Genomic DNA, 21431 nt, shown 5'->3' with positions numbered 1-21431 from the left:
GTCTATTTCTAGCTTTCTGAGGAAGCACCATATCATTTTCCAAAATGGTTGTATCATTTTGCATTCCCACCAGCAGTGCATAAGAGTTCCGATCTCCCCGCAGCCTCTCTAACATTTGTTATTTCTAGTGTTTTTGGTTCGTGCCAGTAATGCCGGGGTGAGATATAGTTTTTCATTTCTAAAGAAGACTTTTTATTCTCTCGTGTTCAAATTATAACATTGTGGTCTCTTTTTTTTTTTTTCCTTTCTAGTTACTGGACCATTATCAGAATTGCAAATAGCCTATGTATGCAGAGAAACTTTACAGGTACTACATTTGCTTATATAGATAGAAAAACAATTCTTGTTTCACAATTGAAAATTCTAAAATGATAGTTGTCTAAAAGAAAAAGGATAAACCAAATGATTTTTCTGTTAGCCTCTTATAATCCTGTAAACCTATTTCTTTTGTGAATGAGTAGACAGAGTTTATTTAAACTGAGGCCAGTATACACAATGGTCATGTGTGGTATTCTTCTTTGTAGCACTTGACTCTCAGTTGCTACAAAGCTAAGGAAAGCCATGGGTGTGAACTGGTTATCATGAATAAGTCACTAGACCTGTCAATTGTAACAATTGTCAAAGCTTTTCCCTTCAAGTTTTATGAACTTGAATCTTCCCTTAAAGTTTTATGGCAGCAAAAGGAATCTCACGCACAAGACATGAGGGCTTTTTTTCCTCTGAAGTGAGAATAAATTAACACAACAATAACCAGCTTGTGATCCGAAACCCTAGTTCTATATGATATTAATAAATGTCATTGATAGCAGAATCCCTTTTTATAAGTTTGAAAAACTTTGTATTAAACAGAGTTCTTCAGGGCATGTGAGTGCTTTTAGTATGATAGAGTGGTTGTGAATCTTAAACAGGAATATAAAGTGTGCAGCACTGAGCCCAATTTATTTGACCATAGAATGTTTGGTCATAGCCTTGAGAACCCTGAGGTAGGCCGTTCTGCTGTGCAACACGAGTTTGCCATGAGTCAGAAACTACTTGATGACAGCTAGTGTTTTTTGGTTTTGCCATCTAATCAAAGACTATTAGGCATACAAAGTAGTATAATAAGGAGCAAAATCAACCCAGAACTGAAACAGATGTTAGAATTAGCAGACAAGGACATTAGAGCATTATAATAACTTCCCCAAAGAAGACATTCAGATGGCCACCAAACACATGAAAAGATGCTCAACATCATTAGCCATTAGAAAGATGCAAATCAAATTTACAGTGAGATACCATTTTACTCCCACTTGGAACCCTGGTGGCACAGTGGTTAAGAGCTTGGCTGCTGAGCAAAATGTCAGCAGTTCAAATCCACCAGCCGCTCCTTGGAAACCTATGGGACAGTTCTACTCTGTCCTGTAGGTCACTGTGAGTCAGAATCAGCTCAACGGCAACAGTATGTAACAGGATAGCTACAATAAAAAAAAAAATAACAAATGTTGGTGAGATGTGGGGAAATTGGAACCTTTACCCATTGCTGGTGGGAATGTAAAATGGTACAGCCATTGTGGAAAACAATGTGGCAGTTCCTCAAAAAAATAAAAATAGAACTACCATATGACTTAGCAATTCCACTCCTAGGTATATAGCCAGAAGACTTGAAAGCAGAGACTTAGAGACTCGTAGACCGGTTTTCATTGCAGCACTATTCACAGTAGCCAAAAGGTGAAAACAACCTAACTGTCCATCAACAGATGAATGGATAAATGAATGTGGTGCATGCGTACAATGGAATACTACTCAGCCAGTAAGGGAAATGCAGTCTTGATATGTGCTGCTACTACTCAGCCAGTAAGAGAAATGCAGTCTTGATATGTGCTGCAGTATGGATAGAGCTTGAAAACATTATGCTAAATGAAATAAGTCAATCACAAAAGGACAAATATTGTATGATCTCACTTATATAAAAAGACAAGAACAGGCAGATGAATAGAGACCAAAGCTTATTAGTGGGTACCAGGGGCGGGAGGGAAGGGGAAAAGAAGGGTTATTGCTTATGGAGTACTGAGTTTCGGTTTACGGTGATGGAAAATCACATTGATTAAGGGTAGGATTGCACAGCCAATTAATGTAATTGCTGTCAATAAGTTGTATACCTGTAAAAAGTTGAATTGGGAAAAGTTGTGTGATAGATATATTTACAACAATGACCAAAAAAAAGAATAGCTGCTGAGGCTATTCATGCAACCAAATACCTCATGGAATTTGGTTCCTTGGTTTGGAGATTTAGGGTCTTGGTTTAATGGGACATCCCAGTTACCATATTTGTATGCAGCAAAAACACCTCATGAGGGGTGGCAGGGGGTCAGTTGGCAAAAAAAATATTTTTGCATAAAAATACGGTAATTGGTCTAGTAACGCTTTTAGTGCTTCTGTTCTGCCTCCTAGTTCACTGGATAGTTCCTGGAGTCTTAAAAGCTTGCAGGCAGCCATCTGAGGTATAACTGTTGGTCTCTATTTGCCTGGATCAACAGAGGAAGGAGAAAAATCAAGAATAGGAAGAGGAAATGGAATGTGTGGCTGATTGCCTCCATGAACAACTGCCTCCTTTGCCATGAGACCAGAACAACTGGATGGTGCCCAGCTACCATTACTGAACATTTTAATCAAAGATTCTGTAGCAGAATCCTGATCAAAAGGGTGAAAATGCAGAATAAAATTTCAGATTCTCACAGAATCCAGATTTTCTTAAGCCATGGAGGCAGGACAAAGTCCTGAAACTATTGCCCTAGGATAATCTTTAACCCTTAAACCAAAAGTATCCCCTGAAGTCTTCTTAAAACCAAACAGTGGTTTAGCTTAATTAGTAAAGAATGTCTTCCTTGAGCATTGAGCTCTTTAAGCTGTATCTATATGGGATCAGATTGACATCAGCAACTCAAGATAGGAAACTTAGGGGGCAATGAGTTTATGTTAATGGAGGAGGAACATCTTGGAAAAGGAGTGTGAGAATGAAACTCAAAGAATATAATCAGTGTCACTGAATTGTACATGTAGAAATTGTTGAAATGGCCTGTGTTTTGATGTGTATATTCTCAACAACAACAAAAATAAAATATGAAAAAGAAAGAAGAAAGTTATTTACAGGCAGTAGATTCAAGGGTTTCTCCATTCTCAATGTGTTCAGTGAGTCCGGTTTCCAATAAGAATTTGAAGTTCCTTCCCACAGTGTTCCTCCTTTTGGTCAAGATCTGTCTACTGGGTCCCTGATCAAAATGTTTAGTAATAGTAGTATCATCCATTTAGAAGAATGAACTATTTATACACATATTAACACGAAGGAATCTCAGTTGTGGTGAATGAAAGAAACTAGACAGAAAAGAATACATACTGTATGATTTCACTTACATAAAACTCTAGAAAATGGAAACTGATCTATAATGACAGCGGATCAGTGTTTGTTGGAGGTGGGGGTGAGGAGAGAATGCAGGAATTATAAAAAGCATGAAGAAACTTTTGGGGAGTTGAGGGTTATGTTCATTATCTTGATTATGGTGTTTTTCATGGTATATATGTATGCCAGACTTTTTAATAGTGTGCTTTAAGTATGTACAGCTTTATTGTATATCATTTATTCCTCAATAAAGCTATTAAAAACCAAAAAAAAAAAAAAAAAACTAAGAGTTTTTGTTACTCTGAGAGTCTTTGCTTTAATTAATCATTATTCCAGTTTGCAGTTTTGCTAATAACATACTTCTTGTTTTTTTTAACCTTAGGGTCTTGCGTATTTACATACTAAAGGCAAAATGCATAGAGATATCAAAGTAAGTTCCTCTAATATGTTTAATTTTCTAATTCTGTTTGAAGAAATTTTATGATACTAAGTGACTAGTGTTTGTATTTTTGTTTTAGGGTGCAAATATTTTATTGACAGACCATGGTGACGTAAAATTAGGTACGTTATCTCAGTCTCCTAAAATGTTTTTCAAAATATTTTACTAAAATTTAAAATGACATTATACAAGTGTGGTATACATTTAATATTCATAACAAGAGCAACAATGATGTTCATCTTTTGACACATTAATTCTACTCATGAGACTCACAGTAAGGAAATTAATCCTAAAGATGAAAAACCCATATTCACAGAGGTATTAATCATAGAGTTATTTATAATAGACAATAAAATGCAAACAGATCTAGCAATAGAAGAGCCATTAAACTGTGATAAATTCACTTATGATATTGTTCAGTTGTCCAAATTAATACTGATGAAGAATATGAAAGAGGAAAATCCCCTGCTGTGTTAAATGACAAAAAATGAACATACATGTGTATTTAATTATTTTACAGTCTTGTTTAAAAACAACCACAAAAGAGTTATACACAGAAGAAAAGCTAACTTGGGTTGGGGTAAAAGGAATCAGGTGGATGTTTCACCCATGTGTGTTATTTGTATCTTGTTTTTTCCCCAAAATTAACTTCAACGTGCTTGTAATAATATTTTTAAGAATTTTATTCTTAATAAAGTACATTTTCATTCTAGTAAAATACCAGTAAATTCTTTTCTTCTAATGAGTATGTCATGAACAAGCAAGGGGAGATTTAGGTATTCAGTTTATGTACATTTTGTTAGCATTGGTATCTCATTATCAATAATGTCATGACTAAAGGAGACACTTAGAAATGTTGGTTGTTTTATTGACAAGAACTAAAATTTTCTGTGTTTTTTTTTTTCCCACCAGCTGACTTTGGTGTGGCTGCAAAAATAACAGCAACCATTGCAAAGAGAAAATCTTTCATTGGTACCCCTTATTGGTAAGACATTACTATTATTGAATTTGGTGCATTATCATTTCTTCAGTGTTAGTGATCAGCCTTGATGCTTGATAATACAAGTGATACTTGAGTGAAAATTGGGAGACTTGAAAATACTATCATAGTTCTGACTCGGTTAGGAAGCTTGCATACTCATTTTCATTGTCCAACTGTCCTTGTGTTAATGTTCTAATATTTTTACTGCCCTGGGATCTTGTTTTGAGAGGACTCATATATGAGATTTTACAAAAGAAAGACTCATTACTTCTTATAATTTTCTTCTATTATTGCTTCTATTTTAATCTGTAACTTCACTTCCTGATTGTTAGAATTCTTGCTTTCTGCTCTACCATTAATCCGCACCAAACCCAAACCAAACCCATTGCCATCAAGTCGATTTCGACTCATAGTGACCTTGTAGGACAGAGTAGAACTGCCCTATAGGGTTTCCAAGGCTGTAATCTTTATGGAAGCAGATTGTCATATCTTTCTCCTCCGGAGCAGCTTGTGGATTCAAACTGCCAGCCTTTCAGTTAGCAGCTGAACACTTTAATAAATAAATAATAAATTCTTTAATAAGCCGTGTTTGGATAATTATTTGGAAAGAAATTTAAAGTAGCTCCACACCTCATACCTAATGCCAGAATAAATTATATGTGAATTAAAACATTAAATATAAAAGTGAAACCAAAGGCAGTGACTATCTGCTTGCATAGTTGAGGAAACCTTTCTTAGAATAAAACCATAAAACCTTAAAGGGAAGGACTGATAGATTTAGCTACTTGAAAATTTAAAACTTACATATGTCCATCAGCTTAAGTGGACATCAACAAAATTAAAAAACAAGTAGCAAATCAGGAAATATTGGCAAAAATATGACAAACTAGCTTTAATATCTTTAATATATATTAAGTTCTTAAAAATCAATAAAGTCTTACTAGAAACAGTTGTAAAATAATAGATATAAAATGTCATAAAATATGAAAAGTTTATCCTCAACGATGAACAAAAATGCAAACGAAGTATACCAAACCAAACCCATTGCCATTAGATCGATTCTGACTCATAGTGACTTTATAGAACAGAGTAAAGCTGCCCCATAGGGTTTCCAAGGCTGTAAATCTTTGCAAAAGCAGACTGCCACGCCTTTTTCCCTGGAGCAGCTGGTGGGTTCAAACTACGAATCTTTCAGTTAGCAGCTGAGCACTTTAACCACTGCACCACCAAGGCTCCTTAAAGTACATATACAGTGAAATTCTTTTATAACAAATTGGAAAGTATTCAGAATCATGGGTAATACCCATTATTACTGAATATTTGATAGTGAAAGTGGAAATTGGTAGAAAAATTTTGAAGACTAATTCGGCAACAGTGTTTCAAAAACCTTAAAAAATGTTTATGTCCTTTAGTCACAGTAATTCTAATTGTTATAATTTTATCAGACAGGCATGTAGATTTATATATGAAGAGCTTTATCACAGTATTTTAGTAATGAAAAACTGAGGGAAATATGAATATATAACAGGAATTAGTTAAATCATGTAATTTAATGAAATAATATGCCCCTATTAAAAGTCACGTAAGATGATAAAATGGTCAGGGGAGAGGATCATGATAGACAATTTAAAAATCAAGATAAAAATGTAGCATGAGTATAGTACCATTTTATAAACAATATGTGTGTGTGTATATGTGTGTTTAAATAAAAATTGTGAATGAAAATATGTGAAACAGTCGCTCTCTCTGGATGGGATCATGCTTGAATTATTTTTCTTCCATTTTTTTTTAACACATTCCAAATTCTCTTTAGTCAACATATTACTTTTAATAACCAAACCAAAAGCCCACCGCTGTTGAGATTGATAGTGACCCTATAGGACAGGATAGAGCTGCCCCATAGGGTTTCCAAGGCTGTAAATCTTTACAAAAGCAGACTGCCACATCTTTGTCCTGTGGCTGGTGTGTTTGAACTGCCGGCCTTTCAGTTTGCAGCTGAGCACTTTAACCACTGCACCACCAGGGCTCCACTTTTAATAACAGGAGGAGAAAAAAACCCAATAAATATCACTTAAATAAAAGTTAAAAGAAAACATAGGTAAGTTAGATTGCCTCTGGAATTTTCTTCATCTCAGGTGTATTCCCTCCTCAGTCTGTCCTCCCTTGTGAATACTCTTTTCCAATTAAAACTGCCTTTTTTTTTGTACCCTGACTATACCAGATAAAATAATACTGTTTTAGTTTTTGCTCATTACCTCCCTAGAATACCCTTTTCTTGTGTTTATCTTAAGCTCTGCCCATGTGTAAGAGTGGCACACACTTCACCTTTCTTCACCCATGGCAGACTTATGCATCACAGCTCTCCTTCTCACAGTGCCAGGAAGTACAAGTGTCCTGGTCAGCTGCACTCCAGTTAGCCACCACTGACTGATTCCACTGGGCAGAGGAGATGAAACCCGTTTGTTTTCCCTTGGCTCCAGCTAAACCTCTTTTCCTCCATGAAACTTGCCTTCAATTATCTTTTTCCATGGTGATAATTGTCTTTTACATCTATACCCATATCTGCCCATTAGCTCTACCCTTCCCATTCCTGAAAAATATAGAGATGCTTGGCCCTAGTCATTAACTTAGAGTTTCTCCACAATTTCCTGGAAGGTTCTATTATATTGATCCCTCTCCCCCAATATAAGAAAACACTATATATACTTTTAAATATATAGTTCTAAGTTTTTAGTTGAAATATTTTAGTGACTAGTAAAGATTTCTGTTTTCTAATCTCTTTTGTTCAGCTGTAAAAAGTACAGTGACTGTAACAAGTAGTAAATTTCATCTCATTTTTTAAAAATAAAAATATTATATTCACTGATTCCTTCTAGGATGGCCCCAGAAGTTGCAGCAGTGGAAAAGAATGGTGGCTACAACCAACTCTGTGATATCTGGGCGGTAGGAATAACAGCAATTGAACTTGGAGAACTGCAACCACCTATGTTTGATCTTCATCCAATGAGGTGTTCTCATTATTTACAATTGCGTAGTTATTAATAAAATCTTCGGAAGAGTGTTAAGTACTGTTAAATTAGATGTTCCAAACTCATTTTCCAGTGTATCAACATGATAAAGATATCTGTGATGGACTTAGAGGTAATGTTATCTAAAACCTTTCCTCTGGTATTGCTATTCCTAATACTCTGTTTGAAGCTTTTCCATGAAAAAAACTTCCCTTAATAATTATACTAGGTGATAGCAGTTATCATCATTAAAAAGGTCTTTTTTGAGTCTTTATATGCATTCTTCCATCAACTGAATTTGTTTCTTTTTTATCTTAATTAGAATTTTAAACAAATGCAGATGAGATTTTTTTCATATTTCATTTGATTTTGTCTCTTTTTACTTTGTCTAGGGATAATGAAGAGATGGCTCTGCCTATAATTATTTACATTGTAGCATCTATTGTCTCAAAAAATATTTGAGGGCCTTTGGAAAGGTTTTTCAGTATTTTGAAGGAAAACATTAATTGGGCTAAGATTTAAACTTTGGTATAAAATTTAAAAGAAAATCAATAGAATGGAGAAAATGTTTCCCTTACATATGATAAAGGATTAATGTTATGTATTACATAAGGAAGTCATTCAGAGACACAAACAAACCCCCAACAGAGAGGGGTTGTTTATGAGCAAGTACCAGATACTAAAGAAACATGGAAAACCTTTGACCTCACAAGTAACTAAAGATATACAAGTTAAAAGATGCTTACTTTTAGCTGGAATGCAGATAAGTGCAGACCTTTAGGAAGATAACTTGATGTTATTTGTTAAGGGCATATAAATGTTTTCAGTGTCCACTATTTAGAAATTACATTTAGGAAATAATCCAAGAAAAGAAAAATCTAAGAATTGTGCATTTTAGGATAAAAGGGAAAAAGTCTAAATGTCCAACAGTAGGTGAATTGTTAAGTATAAATTATTATTTAGCAGTTAAAAGCAGCTATTACATATGTATAAATCAAAGCAGTATGGAAATTCAGTATTAGTGAAAAAAGAATGCAGGATTATAATTATTATAATGTAATAATTGGTAAGCACTTAGATAAAATCTAAAAAGAACAGCAGAATATTTTAAATAGTTAATATCTTAGGGTGGTGGGAGTACAGGTCTTTTCTTTTTTGGTTTTCCTTTGTATGTATGAATCATTTAATAACTTAAAAACAAAAAATAACTTTGATACAATAAAAAAAGACTAAAGAGTCTTCTTAGAAACCTGGAAGGAGTTTTATAGGAAAAGATGAAATAGAGCATTTTAGAACTTCCTTTTTAAATCCTCCATTCTTCTACCTGCATATAATCCAGGGGAAAATGGGTCAAAAGTGAATTCATAGAGAAAGTCCTCTTTCAGTTGACTTCTGTATCATTCATGTAATGTACAGGAGAAATGGGAATATGGAAAATTACTATCTAAAAAGAAAACATCAGGAAATGGATGGGATTTGCTTAGAAATGGGAATATGGAAAATTACTATCTAAAAAGAAAACATCAGGAAATGGATGGGATTTGCTTATACATACAAAATAGTAATAGAGACCAAACATTGGTTAAAGATGCAACCTAATATTAGAGTAACATGTTATCTCTTTGTGTTACAGAATGATAATACAATTATATAGACGTGCTTAAGATGTAATACTAGTTATATTTGTAACAGTATGGTAGTAAAATCCTTCTCTAACATTTGGTTGCTTTGCCTTGTGAATAAAGGCTTGCTTGAAATTTAAAGATCTTTTCTATAGCCAGGAGAAATTTTCTGTGAACTGTCCAAAATATGAAAAACTCAGTTTGTATATTTATACTAGTTTTCATCAGTGCCTACAGATGTGGGAGTCTTATATAAATCCATTATAGAGTATTCATTCTGATTACCAGATGTAGTAATACAAGTATTTTGGTATTGCTCTTGTTTAACTGAAATTTTTATTTCAGGGCTCTCTTCTTAATGTCAAAAAGTAATTTTCAGCCCCCAAAACTAAAGGACAAAACAAAATGGTAAGTTAAAGAATGTATGGATTTATGCAGTTGTACAGTTGGAATTAACACAGGTTCGGTCCTCCTTTTATAGATGATGAAATTGAGGTCTAGAGGCATTAAGCAGTTTGCCCAAAGTTGCACAGGTAGTTTACTTGTACAGCTATGGCAAGGATCTAGATTTATTTTTTGGTCCAACGTCCCTTTCTAATCCACTGCTGCCTCGTAAAAACTCAAAACCACTTTCTTCGCCTTTTGGCGGCTTGGGTAAGACGTATGGTGAGGAAAGGATTTGAAATGGCTACCAATGGATATCCAGAAAAATGGATACATTAAGATTTTGGAGATTTATTTATTTTTTGCCTGGCATTCCATTACTTCCGTTTACATGCTGACTCTAATGGGAGATGATATGAAAAGGTTTCCCAGATACCATGACACTTAAAATCAGTCTCTATTGGGTTTCTCTCCCTTCTTTCATAATATTCAAAAAAGGTTATTATTTTCATCCTCATCTCTTCTTCCTCATACAAAATAAAATATTGTACCTGTCCTGTTGGTCCATACGGATGTCTTCAATTGGATGATAAAAATTACTTTTCTGGTGATATCTTCCTCATACCTTTAATAAAAGAAACTATGTAAATAAAAATTTCTAAGTTCCTAAATTTAGGAATTATTAAACTAGATTATATGAATTTCTTGGAGCCATAAGACCCCACAATTCTGTACATATATCCATTTTTTTCTGGGGAGGGAATCCATAGCTTATTTCAGATTCTAAGAGGCCCCTCCCCCGAAAAAGGTACTAATTCACTGCTTTATGCTTCATTATTAGCCTGTTTGTGCATAGTATTATTTAGGAGCCAAACTGTTCTGGGGATGATGCCAGGAGTGAAAACCAAATTACACTGTGGAAGACAAGGAATTTATATAATATTGTTAGCTGTATTCTTTTGTATTGATGCTGGTTTCTTTCTGTTTCTGTACCCTAAGTTCCCAGGCATCTGAACTGGAAGACTCTATGGCAGGAATGACTGCAGATTCAGGAGTGAGCGACTGTAAACAGTAAATTCACAGTCAGATTCTATGCAGTCATTACCATTCAAGAACCTTTGCCAATCTCAGATACTATCTGACTCCATGCTGTCTCTGCCAAATGAGCCACCGAATGCAATGCAGTAATTTGATTTCTCTACAGAGAACTGCTGTGTGGTTGCCTTCATTGCTGATCACTCAGATTATTCCATCTCTTTGGTTCTTGCCAGTCCCTTCACCAGTGGAATTTTGGCAATGGTGGAAATACACCTCTTTGTCATTATTTAATAATCAAAACATGATTTCTTTAATTATGTTGTATCTTCTTCCTTTCCCCACCTTATGGATGCAGTTGGCTAGAAAATCCTTCTGATTTGTAAAATTGCTCTCTCTTCTTTGTCCTCTTTCTTAAGAAATTTAGTGGCCTTTTTAGGATTTAAACAGTCTTTTACACTACCCACTCTACCTCCATGCTATCCAACTCTTGGTATAGCAACAACACTTACTTGTTATATAAATTAGGGAATGAGAAAAGATCATTTTGATTCCTAAGTAGTACCTAGAACACAGGATTATAAATCATATGACACAGTCTGCCTTATTCTATTTTTTGTGTATTTTTTAGAGGTTTTATATTACTATTCTGTTACCTAATTGCATTTTGCTTAAGAAATAAAAAACTGAAACAGATGTTTCCAAGTAATATACTATGCTAAGGGGTTTAATTTTTTGGCTTGTATAGGGCTAAGAGGCTTAAAGGAAAAACCATGTACTTCAGATTTTCTAACTGCTTGTAAGTTAATTTTATTTAGTAACACCAAAAAACTAATATTAGTGAAATATTTTTGTACATGTCTCTCTTTATTTGAAGGTCATCAACATTCCATAATTTTGTCAAAGTAGCGCTAACCAAAAACCCCAAAAAAAGACCAACTGCTGAAAGACTTCTGACTGTAAGTCATTTAAATTCTAGGGGGGTTTCCTGTAGTCAGACAGCAATTAGCCTATCATTAGAACAAAAGTATTTAGGTTTTTTAATATAAAAATTTTAATGACCTTTTAGAGCAGGGGTTGGCAAACTCTGTTAAGGGCTAAATAGTAAATATTTTAGGCTTTGTGAGCTATATAGTCTCGTTGCAGCTACTCAGTTCTGCCATCGTGTGAAAGCAGCCAGAGGCAGTGCATATGAACAATCATGGCTGTGTTCCAATAAAACTTTATTTGCAAAAAGAGGTAGTGTACCACATTTTGCCCATGGACCATAGTATGCCAACCCTTGCCTTAGAGAAAGCTCTTAAAAATGTTACTGTCATCTAAAATTGTTTTTCTTGGCTTCCTGTGTAAATTTACGGAATGCTCTGTGAGTATTTGTATGTTTAAAACACTTCTATATTAGAAAAAGTCAGTGATTACAACCACCCAAGAGTTTTATTGAAATGTTATAGTATTTAATTATATATGTGTCTTTGTACATTAACACAATGTTACTAAATTAAACATAATAGAATACTTGTGATTGTATTTTTTTTCCCTGTAGTGATATTGGACTGTCCGTAATATTTATTTGCCTGTCAATATAATGACATCGGTAATGAATGTCATTGGTATAGACATGGTGAAAATTTTATCTGTAATGTAGATTAAATAACTCTATATAGAGAAATTATTCGTGTTATAAACTTACCCCACAAAGGTTCTTTAGTTATATAGTTCTGTATTCTCTGCTAACATTTTTACTAATACACTTTCTGATTTATTTGTATTAGTAGGTTCCTATATGCGTGTCTCTGATAGTTACTAGGAGCTGTGGTTAAGAGCTCAGGCTGCTGACAAAAAGATCAGCAATTCAAATCCACCAGCTGCTCCTTGGAAACCCTATGAGGCAGTTCTACTCTGTCCTATAGGGTTGCTATGAGTTGAAATCAACTCAGTGGCAACGGGTTTGGGTTTTTTTTGATAGTTACTAAATGTAAACCACAAGTAACATTTTATATATGCCACAGATGTAAAGACATGTTCATGAAATCTTGTTTTGTTTTTGCTTAGCATACTTTTGTTGGACAGCCTGGTCTCTCTAGGGCACTAGCGGTTGAACTGTTGGATAAAGTGAACAATCCAGACAACCACGCACATTACAATGAAGGAGATGATGATGACTTTGAGGTAAGGAAGTGTTTGCAGTTTAATATTTAAAAACAAATGTTTAATATGGCCTTAGAATTTGTTTTCTAATGCAAGTTTTCACATTAGTTAAGATAGGTGTAGCTACAAAGATCAACAGTGTAAACTACACTTCCCCTGCATGTAAGTACTGGTTGATACTTTTTCTTAATTCTGGTTCTCAGCAGAACTAGAATTACCGTTCTCCTTATCACTGTCTCTCTTATTTTTTTCCCCCTTAGTTTGCCTAAAGATTTTAAGAGGTAGCTGAGATTAGAATCAGGTGTGCCCCTTTTTCCCTCAGAAATCTAAAAGTAGTTGTTATTTATCTCCTCTATCCTTTTAGTGTTTTCCCTTCTCTCCAGACCTCAGCTTCTCAAGCGGAAGTTTGATCTTTCTACAGGACATACATAAAGGACATTTGTTTCCAGGGAATAAAAGTTTTAAGAATATTGCATTGGACTAAGAGAACAGAAGTTTAGCCACAACACTTGTACATATTATTTTTCACAAAAAGTGACTTCCTAGGTCATTTTTGTAGTTTCTCTGTTACACAAATCATCACCCTTGTCGACGAGTCGATTCCAACTCATAGCGACCCTATAGGACAGAGTAGAACTGCCCAGTCGGGTTTCCAAGGCTGTAATCTTTACAGAAGCAGAGTGCCACATCTTTCTCCTGCAGAGTGGCTGGTGAGTTCAAACCACTGACCTTTCAGTTAGGAGCCGAGTGCTTAACCACTGCACCACCGGGGCTCCTTCACATACAGATCATTAGCAGAATACAGATAATTTTAAAGATTTAAGTTGAAATTCTTAGAAAATTTTCTCCTTTCTGATACTTTTTGGAAAATGTTGTTAGTATGTAGGGCTATTCAAAACTATGCTTGCTTTCTCAGAAAGTACTGTAGAATTATTTTGAATATATTACATTTAACAGCACAACTTGTAAATAAGAGTGAGGGACTTCCTGCCCGTTGCCAGGTACCTGTTTATTACACAAGTGTATTTTTCACCAGCGTCTCTTCCTCTCCTTTTGTGATTCGTTTTTACATCTCTGTTTCTGTGCATCTGTCTTTTCATTTCTTTTTATGCCTTATTTTCCTTTTTATGTCTACTTTTATTTCTAGTAAGAGTATAGAACTAAAGTTTGCATATTATTTACTAAATAGAATTTTCTACTTCATGTTCTTTAGTTTTAAATTACACCTAATACGTATCATAATAAATACTAACAGTGAGTATACGTTGTGTGCCAAGCATTATGCCAAATAATTTCCATGTTGATTCATCTAATATTCAAAACAGTCCTTTGAGGTAGGTATTATTAATACCCTCATTTTACAGATAAGGAAATGAGGGACAAAGAATGAAAATAATTTGCCCAAGGTCACACAGCTAGTAAGTGGTAGAGCCAGGATTTGGATCCAGGGAAACTGACTTCAGAGTCTCCTCTCTTAGTTAATACACCATCATTTCTGTATACACACTTAGTAGAAACAGTCATTAGGAGATCTTTAAAAGCTAATCTTTGTTTCTCCATTGCCTAGTATGTAGCATAGTCCTAGCATGTAGTAGGGTACTCAGTGAATCTTTTGTTGAATGTCAAATGAACTTTTATTGAAAATATTGAATAAATCAGCCATGCATAGAATTTTTTCTACTTAAGCCATCATTTTCAGATTTGGGATTGATAAATAAGATCATTAAAAATTTAAAAATTATTACACCTTAAAGGTAAAATTGTGTATTACTTGATTCTCCAATTACTCTCCACTGGTTATGTTAATAAATAAGTCTTTTATTCCCCACACCATTTTGCTGGGCTTCCCAAATCTGCTTTACCCTCTAAGTTCTCTATTTCTGTTTAATTGTATCACCATACTTTTTCTTCCTTCAAATGCAAAACCTTGTACCAGGCAGTTGAGAACACATTGGTAGATGAGACTGATGCTACCCCTGCCTTCAAAGAGCTTACCATCTCAAAGGAAGTTCAGAAACACCAGCAAGTAATTTACAAGTGTGATAACTGTTATGGAATGGGAAATATAGAATGCTTTAGAGATATAGGGAGAGGAAAGGACTCACTGTAGAAGTAATATTTAAGCTAAAAATCTGAAGGATGAATTGAAATTAGAAGAAGAGAGCAGGCATTTGTGTTGTGAGCAGAGGGAATATAGTGTATTTGAAAGCCAAGTGATGAAAGAAACGGTGGTACTTGAGGAACTAAAGAAAAATCAGTCTGGCTAGAGCAGAAAACAAGGAAGGAAGTGGTGGGAGATGAGTTTACAGAGCTAGGTACTGGCCATTGCAAACCATATTAAAAATGTTGGGCTTTAAAAGCCTAAGGGCAACACAACAGAGGGTCCCTGATGGAGCAGTAGAACGATGGGATGCAGAACCCAAATTCTGCTAAGACGACCAGACTTAATGGTCTGACTAAGACTGGAGGCGCCCTGGAAAGCATGGCCCCTGGTCTCTCCATCACCCCAGAACTAAAACAGTTTCCGAGGCCAACTCTTCAGACAAGGATTGGACTGGACTGTGGGACATAAAGTGATACTTGTGAAGAGTGTGCCTCCTAGACAAGTAGATACAAGAGACCAAAGGGGCGGCTTCTGTCCAGAGGTGAGAGGGGAAGGCAGAGAGAGTTAGGAGCTGGTTGAATGTTCATGGGGAATCGGGCAGAGGGGAGGAGTGTGCTGTCCCAGAATGGGGTGAGTGGTTGGAGCCTCATAACAATGTATGTTTAAAAAAAAAAAAATTCTGTATGGGAGACTAACTTGAAATGTAAACTTCATTTAATTACAACAATAAAAATAAATAAATAAATAAAAGCCTAAGGGCATTCTCCTAGTCAGTAGCTTGTTGTGATGCTTAAGGCTGTGTGTCAGCTTGGCTGGGCCATGATTCACAGTGGTTTGGCAGTTATATAATGATGTAGTTTGGCAGTTATGTAATGATGTAGTCATCCTCCATGATGTGATCAGCCAATCAGTTGTAAGGAAAGTTTCCTCAGGGATATGACCTACATCCAGTATATATATGGATGTCTGGTAAAGCCCACATGCTTGCTCTGTATCCTGCATCTGGCTCATTGTCATCTGACCTCTGGTTCTTGGGACTTGAGCCAGTGGCCTGCCATATTGCCTGCTGATCTTGGGATTCGTTGGCCTCCACAGCCTGTGAGCCAGCAGCCTGCCATCTTACCTGCTGATCTTGGGTTCGTCAGCCGCTGCAGCTGCATGAATCAGGAGAAGCCTCCAGCATGATGCCTGACCCACAGGCTTGGAACTTGCCAGGCTTTACAACTGCATGAGCCATTTCCTTGAGATAAATCTCTCTCTCTCTCTCTCTACATATGTGTGTATGTGTGTATATATATACATGTCTGTTATATACATACACGCACACACACACACACACACACACACACACACATACACATACATGTGGAGCCCTGGTGGTGCAGTGGTTAAGAAACTGACTGCTAACCAAAAGGTTGACAGTTAGAATCCACCAGCCGCTCCTTGGAAACCCTGTGGGGCAGTTATACTCTGTCCTGTAGGGTCTCTATGAGTCTGAATTGATTTGACAGCAATGGTATATATGTATATGTATACATGTGTGTGCATGTATGTATATATATAGATATATATATACACTTCACTGGTTTTGCTTCTCTAGAGAACCCAGGTAAGACACTTGTCTTTTTACTTTTTTGGTAAAGTCTTTTGATGAACAAAAGCTTTTAATTTTTATGAGGTCCCATTTATTTATTTTGTCTCTTGCTATTTGTGCTTTTGTTATTATATTAGATAATCCATTTTTAAAAGCTAGACCTGACAGCATTGCCCCTACTTTTTCTTCTAAGAATGTCTTTGGAAACCACATATCCAAAAACAATCTGATAACCAAAATATTTATAAAACTTCAGTCAAGAAATCAAACAACGTGTTGCATTGGGCAAATGTGCTGCAAAAGAACTCTTTACAGTGTGAAAAACAAAGTTGTCATTTTAAGGTCTGAGGTGTACTTGACCCAAGCCATGGTGTTTTCAGTTGCTTCATGTGCATACAAAAGCTGGACAATGAATAAGGAAGACAGAAGAAGAACTGATGCATTTAAATCATGGTGTTGTTGCAGAATATTGAATATATGATAAACTGCCAGCAGAACGAACAAATCTGTCTTGGAAGAAATAACAGCCAGAATGTTCCTTGGAAGCAAGGATGGCAAGATGACTTCTCACATACTTTTGGACATGTTATCAGAAGAGACCAGTCCCTAGAGAAGGACATCATAGACAGTCAGTGAAAAAGAGGAAGACCCTCAACAAGATGGATTGACACCATGGCTGCAGCAACGGGCTCAAGCATAACAGCCATTGTGAGGATGGCACAGGACTGAGCAGTGTTTCGTTCTATTGTACCTAGGGTCACTATGAGTCAGAAGCGACTTGACGGCACATAACAACAACATATAAAACTTTGACACCTTAACGACAAAAAGATGAATAACCCATTCATAAATGGGCAAGGACTTGAATAGACATTTCACCAAGGAGGACATTCAAATGGCCACCAAACACATGAAAAAATGCTCAGCGTCATTAGCCATCTGAGAGATGCAAATCAAAACCACAATGAGATACCATTTCACTTCTACTAGGATTGCTAAGATTAAAAAAACAGAAAATAATAAATGTTAAGAAGGATGTGGGAAAATTGAAACTCTTACCCATTGCTGGTGGGAATGCAAAATGGTTGTGGAAAACACTGTGGCGGTTCCTCAAAAAACTAAAAATAGAACTATCATCAAAAACCAAACTTGTTGCCGTCAAGTCGATTCTGACTCATAGCAACTGTGTAGGACAGAGTAGAACTGCTCCATGGGGTTTCTAAAGTTGAAATCTTCACGGAAGCAGACTGCCACATCTTTCTCCCGCTGAGTGACTGGTGAGTTCAAACCACCAGCCTTTCGGTTAGCAGCTGAGCACTTAACCATTGCGTGGCCAGGGCTCCTTAGAACTACCATATGACCCAGCAATCCCACTTCTAGATATATACCCAAAAAGCTTGAAAGCAGAGACTCAGAGATTTGTACACCAGTGTTTGCTGCAGCACTATTCACAATAGCCAAAAGGTGGAAACAACCTAAATGCCCATCAACAGATGAATGGATAAATAGTATGGTGTACATACAGACAATAGAATACTACTCAGCCAGTAGGAGAAATGAAGTCTTGATACATGCTACAGTATGGATGGAGCTTGAAGACATTATGCTGAGTGAAATAAGTCAATCACAAAAGGACAAGTATTTTATGACCTCACTTATATAAAAAAAAGAAAAGGCAAAGTATAGACAACAGAGTTTATCAGTGGTTTCCAGAGGCTGGAGGGAGCAGGGGAAGGGGTGGTTAACAATGATGGAAATATCACATTGATTAATCAGCCGATTATTGTAATTGCTGTCAATAAGTTGTACACTTATAAAACGTTGAATTGGCAGAAGTTGTGTAATAGATAATATTTACAATGACAAAAAAAAAGAATGTTTCTTCCAAAATTTAAGGATCAAGGGAAAAGGAACTGGCAAATGAGATTGGTAAGGAACATTGAAATAAGAAAGGAGAGTTTCAACGAGGATACTGCCTAGAAGTTAAGTTAAAGTAGCCTTTGTATTTTAAGTGTTGTTTGATGATTTTAACAAGGGTAGTTTTCAAATAGTGGAGGAGAAACTAGATTGGAGTGTTTTGAAAGGTAAGTACAGTAATTCATTTACAAAATTTAGTTGGAAAAGGGAAGTGTAGGATAGAGCAGTAAGTAGCTAGAGGAGAATGTGTTGAAGAGAGGATGTTTATTCATTTATTTTTTAGGTGAGGGGGGTGCTTGAACAGGTTTAAATTCTTGTGAAAAGGATCCAATAGATAGATGATTCAAGAGAGGCAATAGGCAAAGTCCCCGAGAATGAAGGAGAAACTGGAATCTAGAGTATGATGAGGTACTTGGTTTTAAACTTCTTCCCTTGCATTAGTGAGGAAGATGATAGTATAGCTAGAAGTTAAGTCCTATGTGATGACTTCGGTTTTTTTGTGAAGTGACAGGTTCATCTGAAAGTGAAGGAAATTGGTGGATTTAAAGAGTGTGGAGAAGGTATGAAATAGTAATTGAAGAGAATGGATGGGTAAAATAACTAGGGAAGTGTTTGTGGGCAAACTTGAGGGCTCAGATGAGGTGAGTTTTCAACGTTTTCTGCTTTGTAATTTTTCTCCAGCAGTGATTGATAGCTCAGATGTGAACACAAAAGTAGCTACTTAAGTTCATCCATGGTTGGCATTTTGCCATGCCAGTGTACTGAAGGACAGTGGGGCAAAGGGAGCTTAAGATATTGGCAAGGGATTCCTTGAAATTGGGGACCACTGGATCTAAACCAGGGCTTTGAACCAGTTCATTCTGGTTCTAACGCCTGCTCAGAATTTGCATTTCCACCCCCAGCTAGACTGAATCAGAATCTACAGTTTAGCAAGATCCCCAGGTGATTCTTAGGTGTGATAAATTTTGAGAACCACTGCTCTACTGTTAGTTCTCAGAATTGGTCCCTAACCAGCAGCATTAGCATCGCCTGGGAACTTGTTAGAAATGCAAATTCTCACTAGGGGTTTGAACCAGAACAAACAGGTTCAAAGCCCTTATCTAAACTGGATAGGGAGAAAAGTGAATATAGACAAGATGTTGATGCAAAGTGAGAAAGTAATGGATCCATGGACTTGAGCTTCTCAATGGGAACATAAAACAAGTGCAGTGGGAGTAATTGCAAGTTCAAAGGATCTGACATTTAGAATATAGCCTGAATTTGGAATATTAGAGTTGATGACAGGATCCAGGATATGATCCTAGGAGTAGAGGATGCATTGAAGTACAGGAGAATGTCTTTAGAGATGAAGTCATAGAACTTAAGTCCAGAACAATGGATAGTACATCAACCTGGGCCTTTGAAGTTCTTTGGTGTGAAGGTAGGTCTTGAACTAGAAGGGAAAAAATATGAACCATTTTCAGAGTCATCAGTTAGTGAGAAAGAGTCATCAGAAATTTGGTACATAGAAGTTGAGCTGAAGACATAGCTTCAAAAGAGCAAGAGCTTATAAAAGAGGGTGGAAGTATGGAAGTAGTAAGCCTCTCACTTGGCTTGCTACATACAGTATTCTTACCTGATCTTCTTGCATCCAGTATTTCTCCCCTCTGTGCTCTCTTACACACTTACCAGATTACACATAAAGTCTGACTTTTGTGATGCCCCTCCTTTGCTTTAAAATCTCCCAGAATTCCTTTTTTGGACAAGAAAATAAAGTTGAGAGCTCTAAGTTGGCATTTAGAGCCCTTCATAATCTGGTTTACCCCACTCTTTTCAGTTTTATTATCTTTTCACCTAATCATCACTGTAGCCAAATAAAAACCCACCTCTCGTCCCTGTAAAAACTCCACAGTTTCTTTTTCTTTCTTGCATCACTTTGTTCATGTTCTTTCTGCTGTCTAGAATTCTCCCACATATCTACATATCCAAAGCCTACCTGTCTTTCAGGGCCCCAGATGAGATTACAATTCTTTCATGAAGAACGCTATACCCCTCCAGGTGAAAGTCCTTTCTCCTGCTCTGGGCATTAAGAGTAATCCATTTATCTTCTTAATAACATTTATTTTCTTTCTTGTATTTGTCTCTGTTTCTCATCTTCCTAGACTCTAAGCTCTTTGAGTACAGGATCCCTGTCTAACATGTCTTTGAATCTCTTTAATATTTCACACAGTATAAACGTGCAATAAACTTTTAAATTATTTTACTCTTGGTTGTTTTATGTTTATTGTATAATTTATTAGTAAATAATCGTATTTGTCAATAAAGTGCCACTTAATTAAAAAGAGAAAGTTTGACCTTTTAACTTTATCTTTGAAATTTGTTGAAGTGTGTGTATTATGCTTATATTCACAGCCCCATGCAATCATTCGTCATACCATTAGATCTACAAAAAGGAATGCCAGAGCTGAACGGACAGCTTCAGAAATAAATTGTATGTGTCTGATATATATTTTCAGTTGGTGTTTTTGGAGGATTGAATTGGATGTTCTTGTATTTTTAATGGAATAATAAAATCTCAGACTAATTGAGGCTACATACTTTTAACATATCAGAATATCTGGATCTTCTAGGCAATAGTGGGATTGTTCATTCTAACTAATCTGATTTCATACACCCAACTCTGACACCCTAGCTATATTAGCTGTAATGTTGTAGAGACTGGAGTTAGGGGCAATATTCCCAAACGTGTAAGATGCTCAGTTTTTGGTTCACTAGGAGAGAGTTAATGAGCTCCTGAGGGAATTAAAGCAAAAAAACAACAGTACAGTTTAGGTTAAAAAAGT

General features: G+C 36.0%; 1 protein-coding gene across 5 annotated transcripts in view; it reads left to right on the top strand.

The window, feature by feature from the left end:
* Positions 1-21431, top strand: part of MAP4K5 (mitogen-activated protein kinase kinase kinase kinase 5) — a 123493-nt gene that overhangs the window by 66770 nt on the left and 35292 nt on the right. For all 5 annotated transcript variants that reach the window (XM_004370847.2, XM_023726163.1, XM_023726162.1 and 2 more), the window contains 9 exons: positions 252-307; positions 3759-3806; positions 3895-3937; positions 4728-4800; positions 7674-7805; positions 9773-9835; positions 11724-11805; positions 12899-13015; positions 21001-21079. In XM_004370847.2, coding sequence (XP_004370904.1) covers positions 252-307; positions 3759-3806; positions 3895-3937; positions 4728-4800; positions 7674-7805; positions 9773-9835; positions 11724-11805; positions 12899-13015; positions 21001-21079 — 693 coding nt within the window. The remainder of the gene's footprint in view (positions 1-251; positions 308-3758; positions 3807-3894; positions 3938-4727; positions 4801-7673; positions 7806-9772; positions 9836-11723; positions 11806-12898; positions 13016-21000; positions 21080-21431) is intronic.

The sequence above is a fragment of the Trichechus manatus genome, unplaced genomic scaffold (assembly GCF_000243295.1).
Source record: "Trichechus manatus latirostris isolate Lorelei unplaced genomic scaffold, TriManLat1.0 scaffold00010, whole genome shotgun sequence".
NCBI lineage: Eukaryota > Metazoa > Chordata > Mammalia > Sirenia > Trichechidae > Trichechus > Trichechus manatus.
The sequence above is the reverse complement of the archived record's forward strand: the minus strand, read 5'-3'. Positions and strand labels throughout refer to the sequence as shown.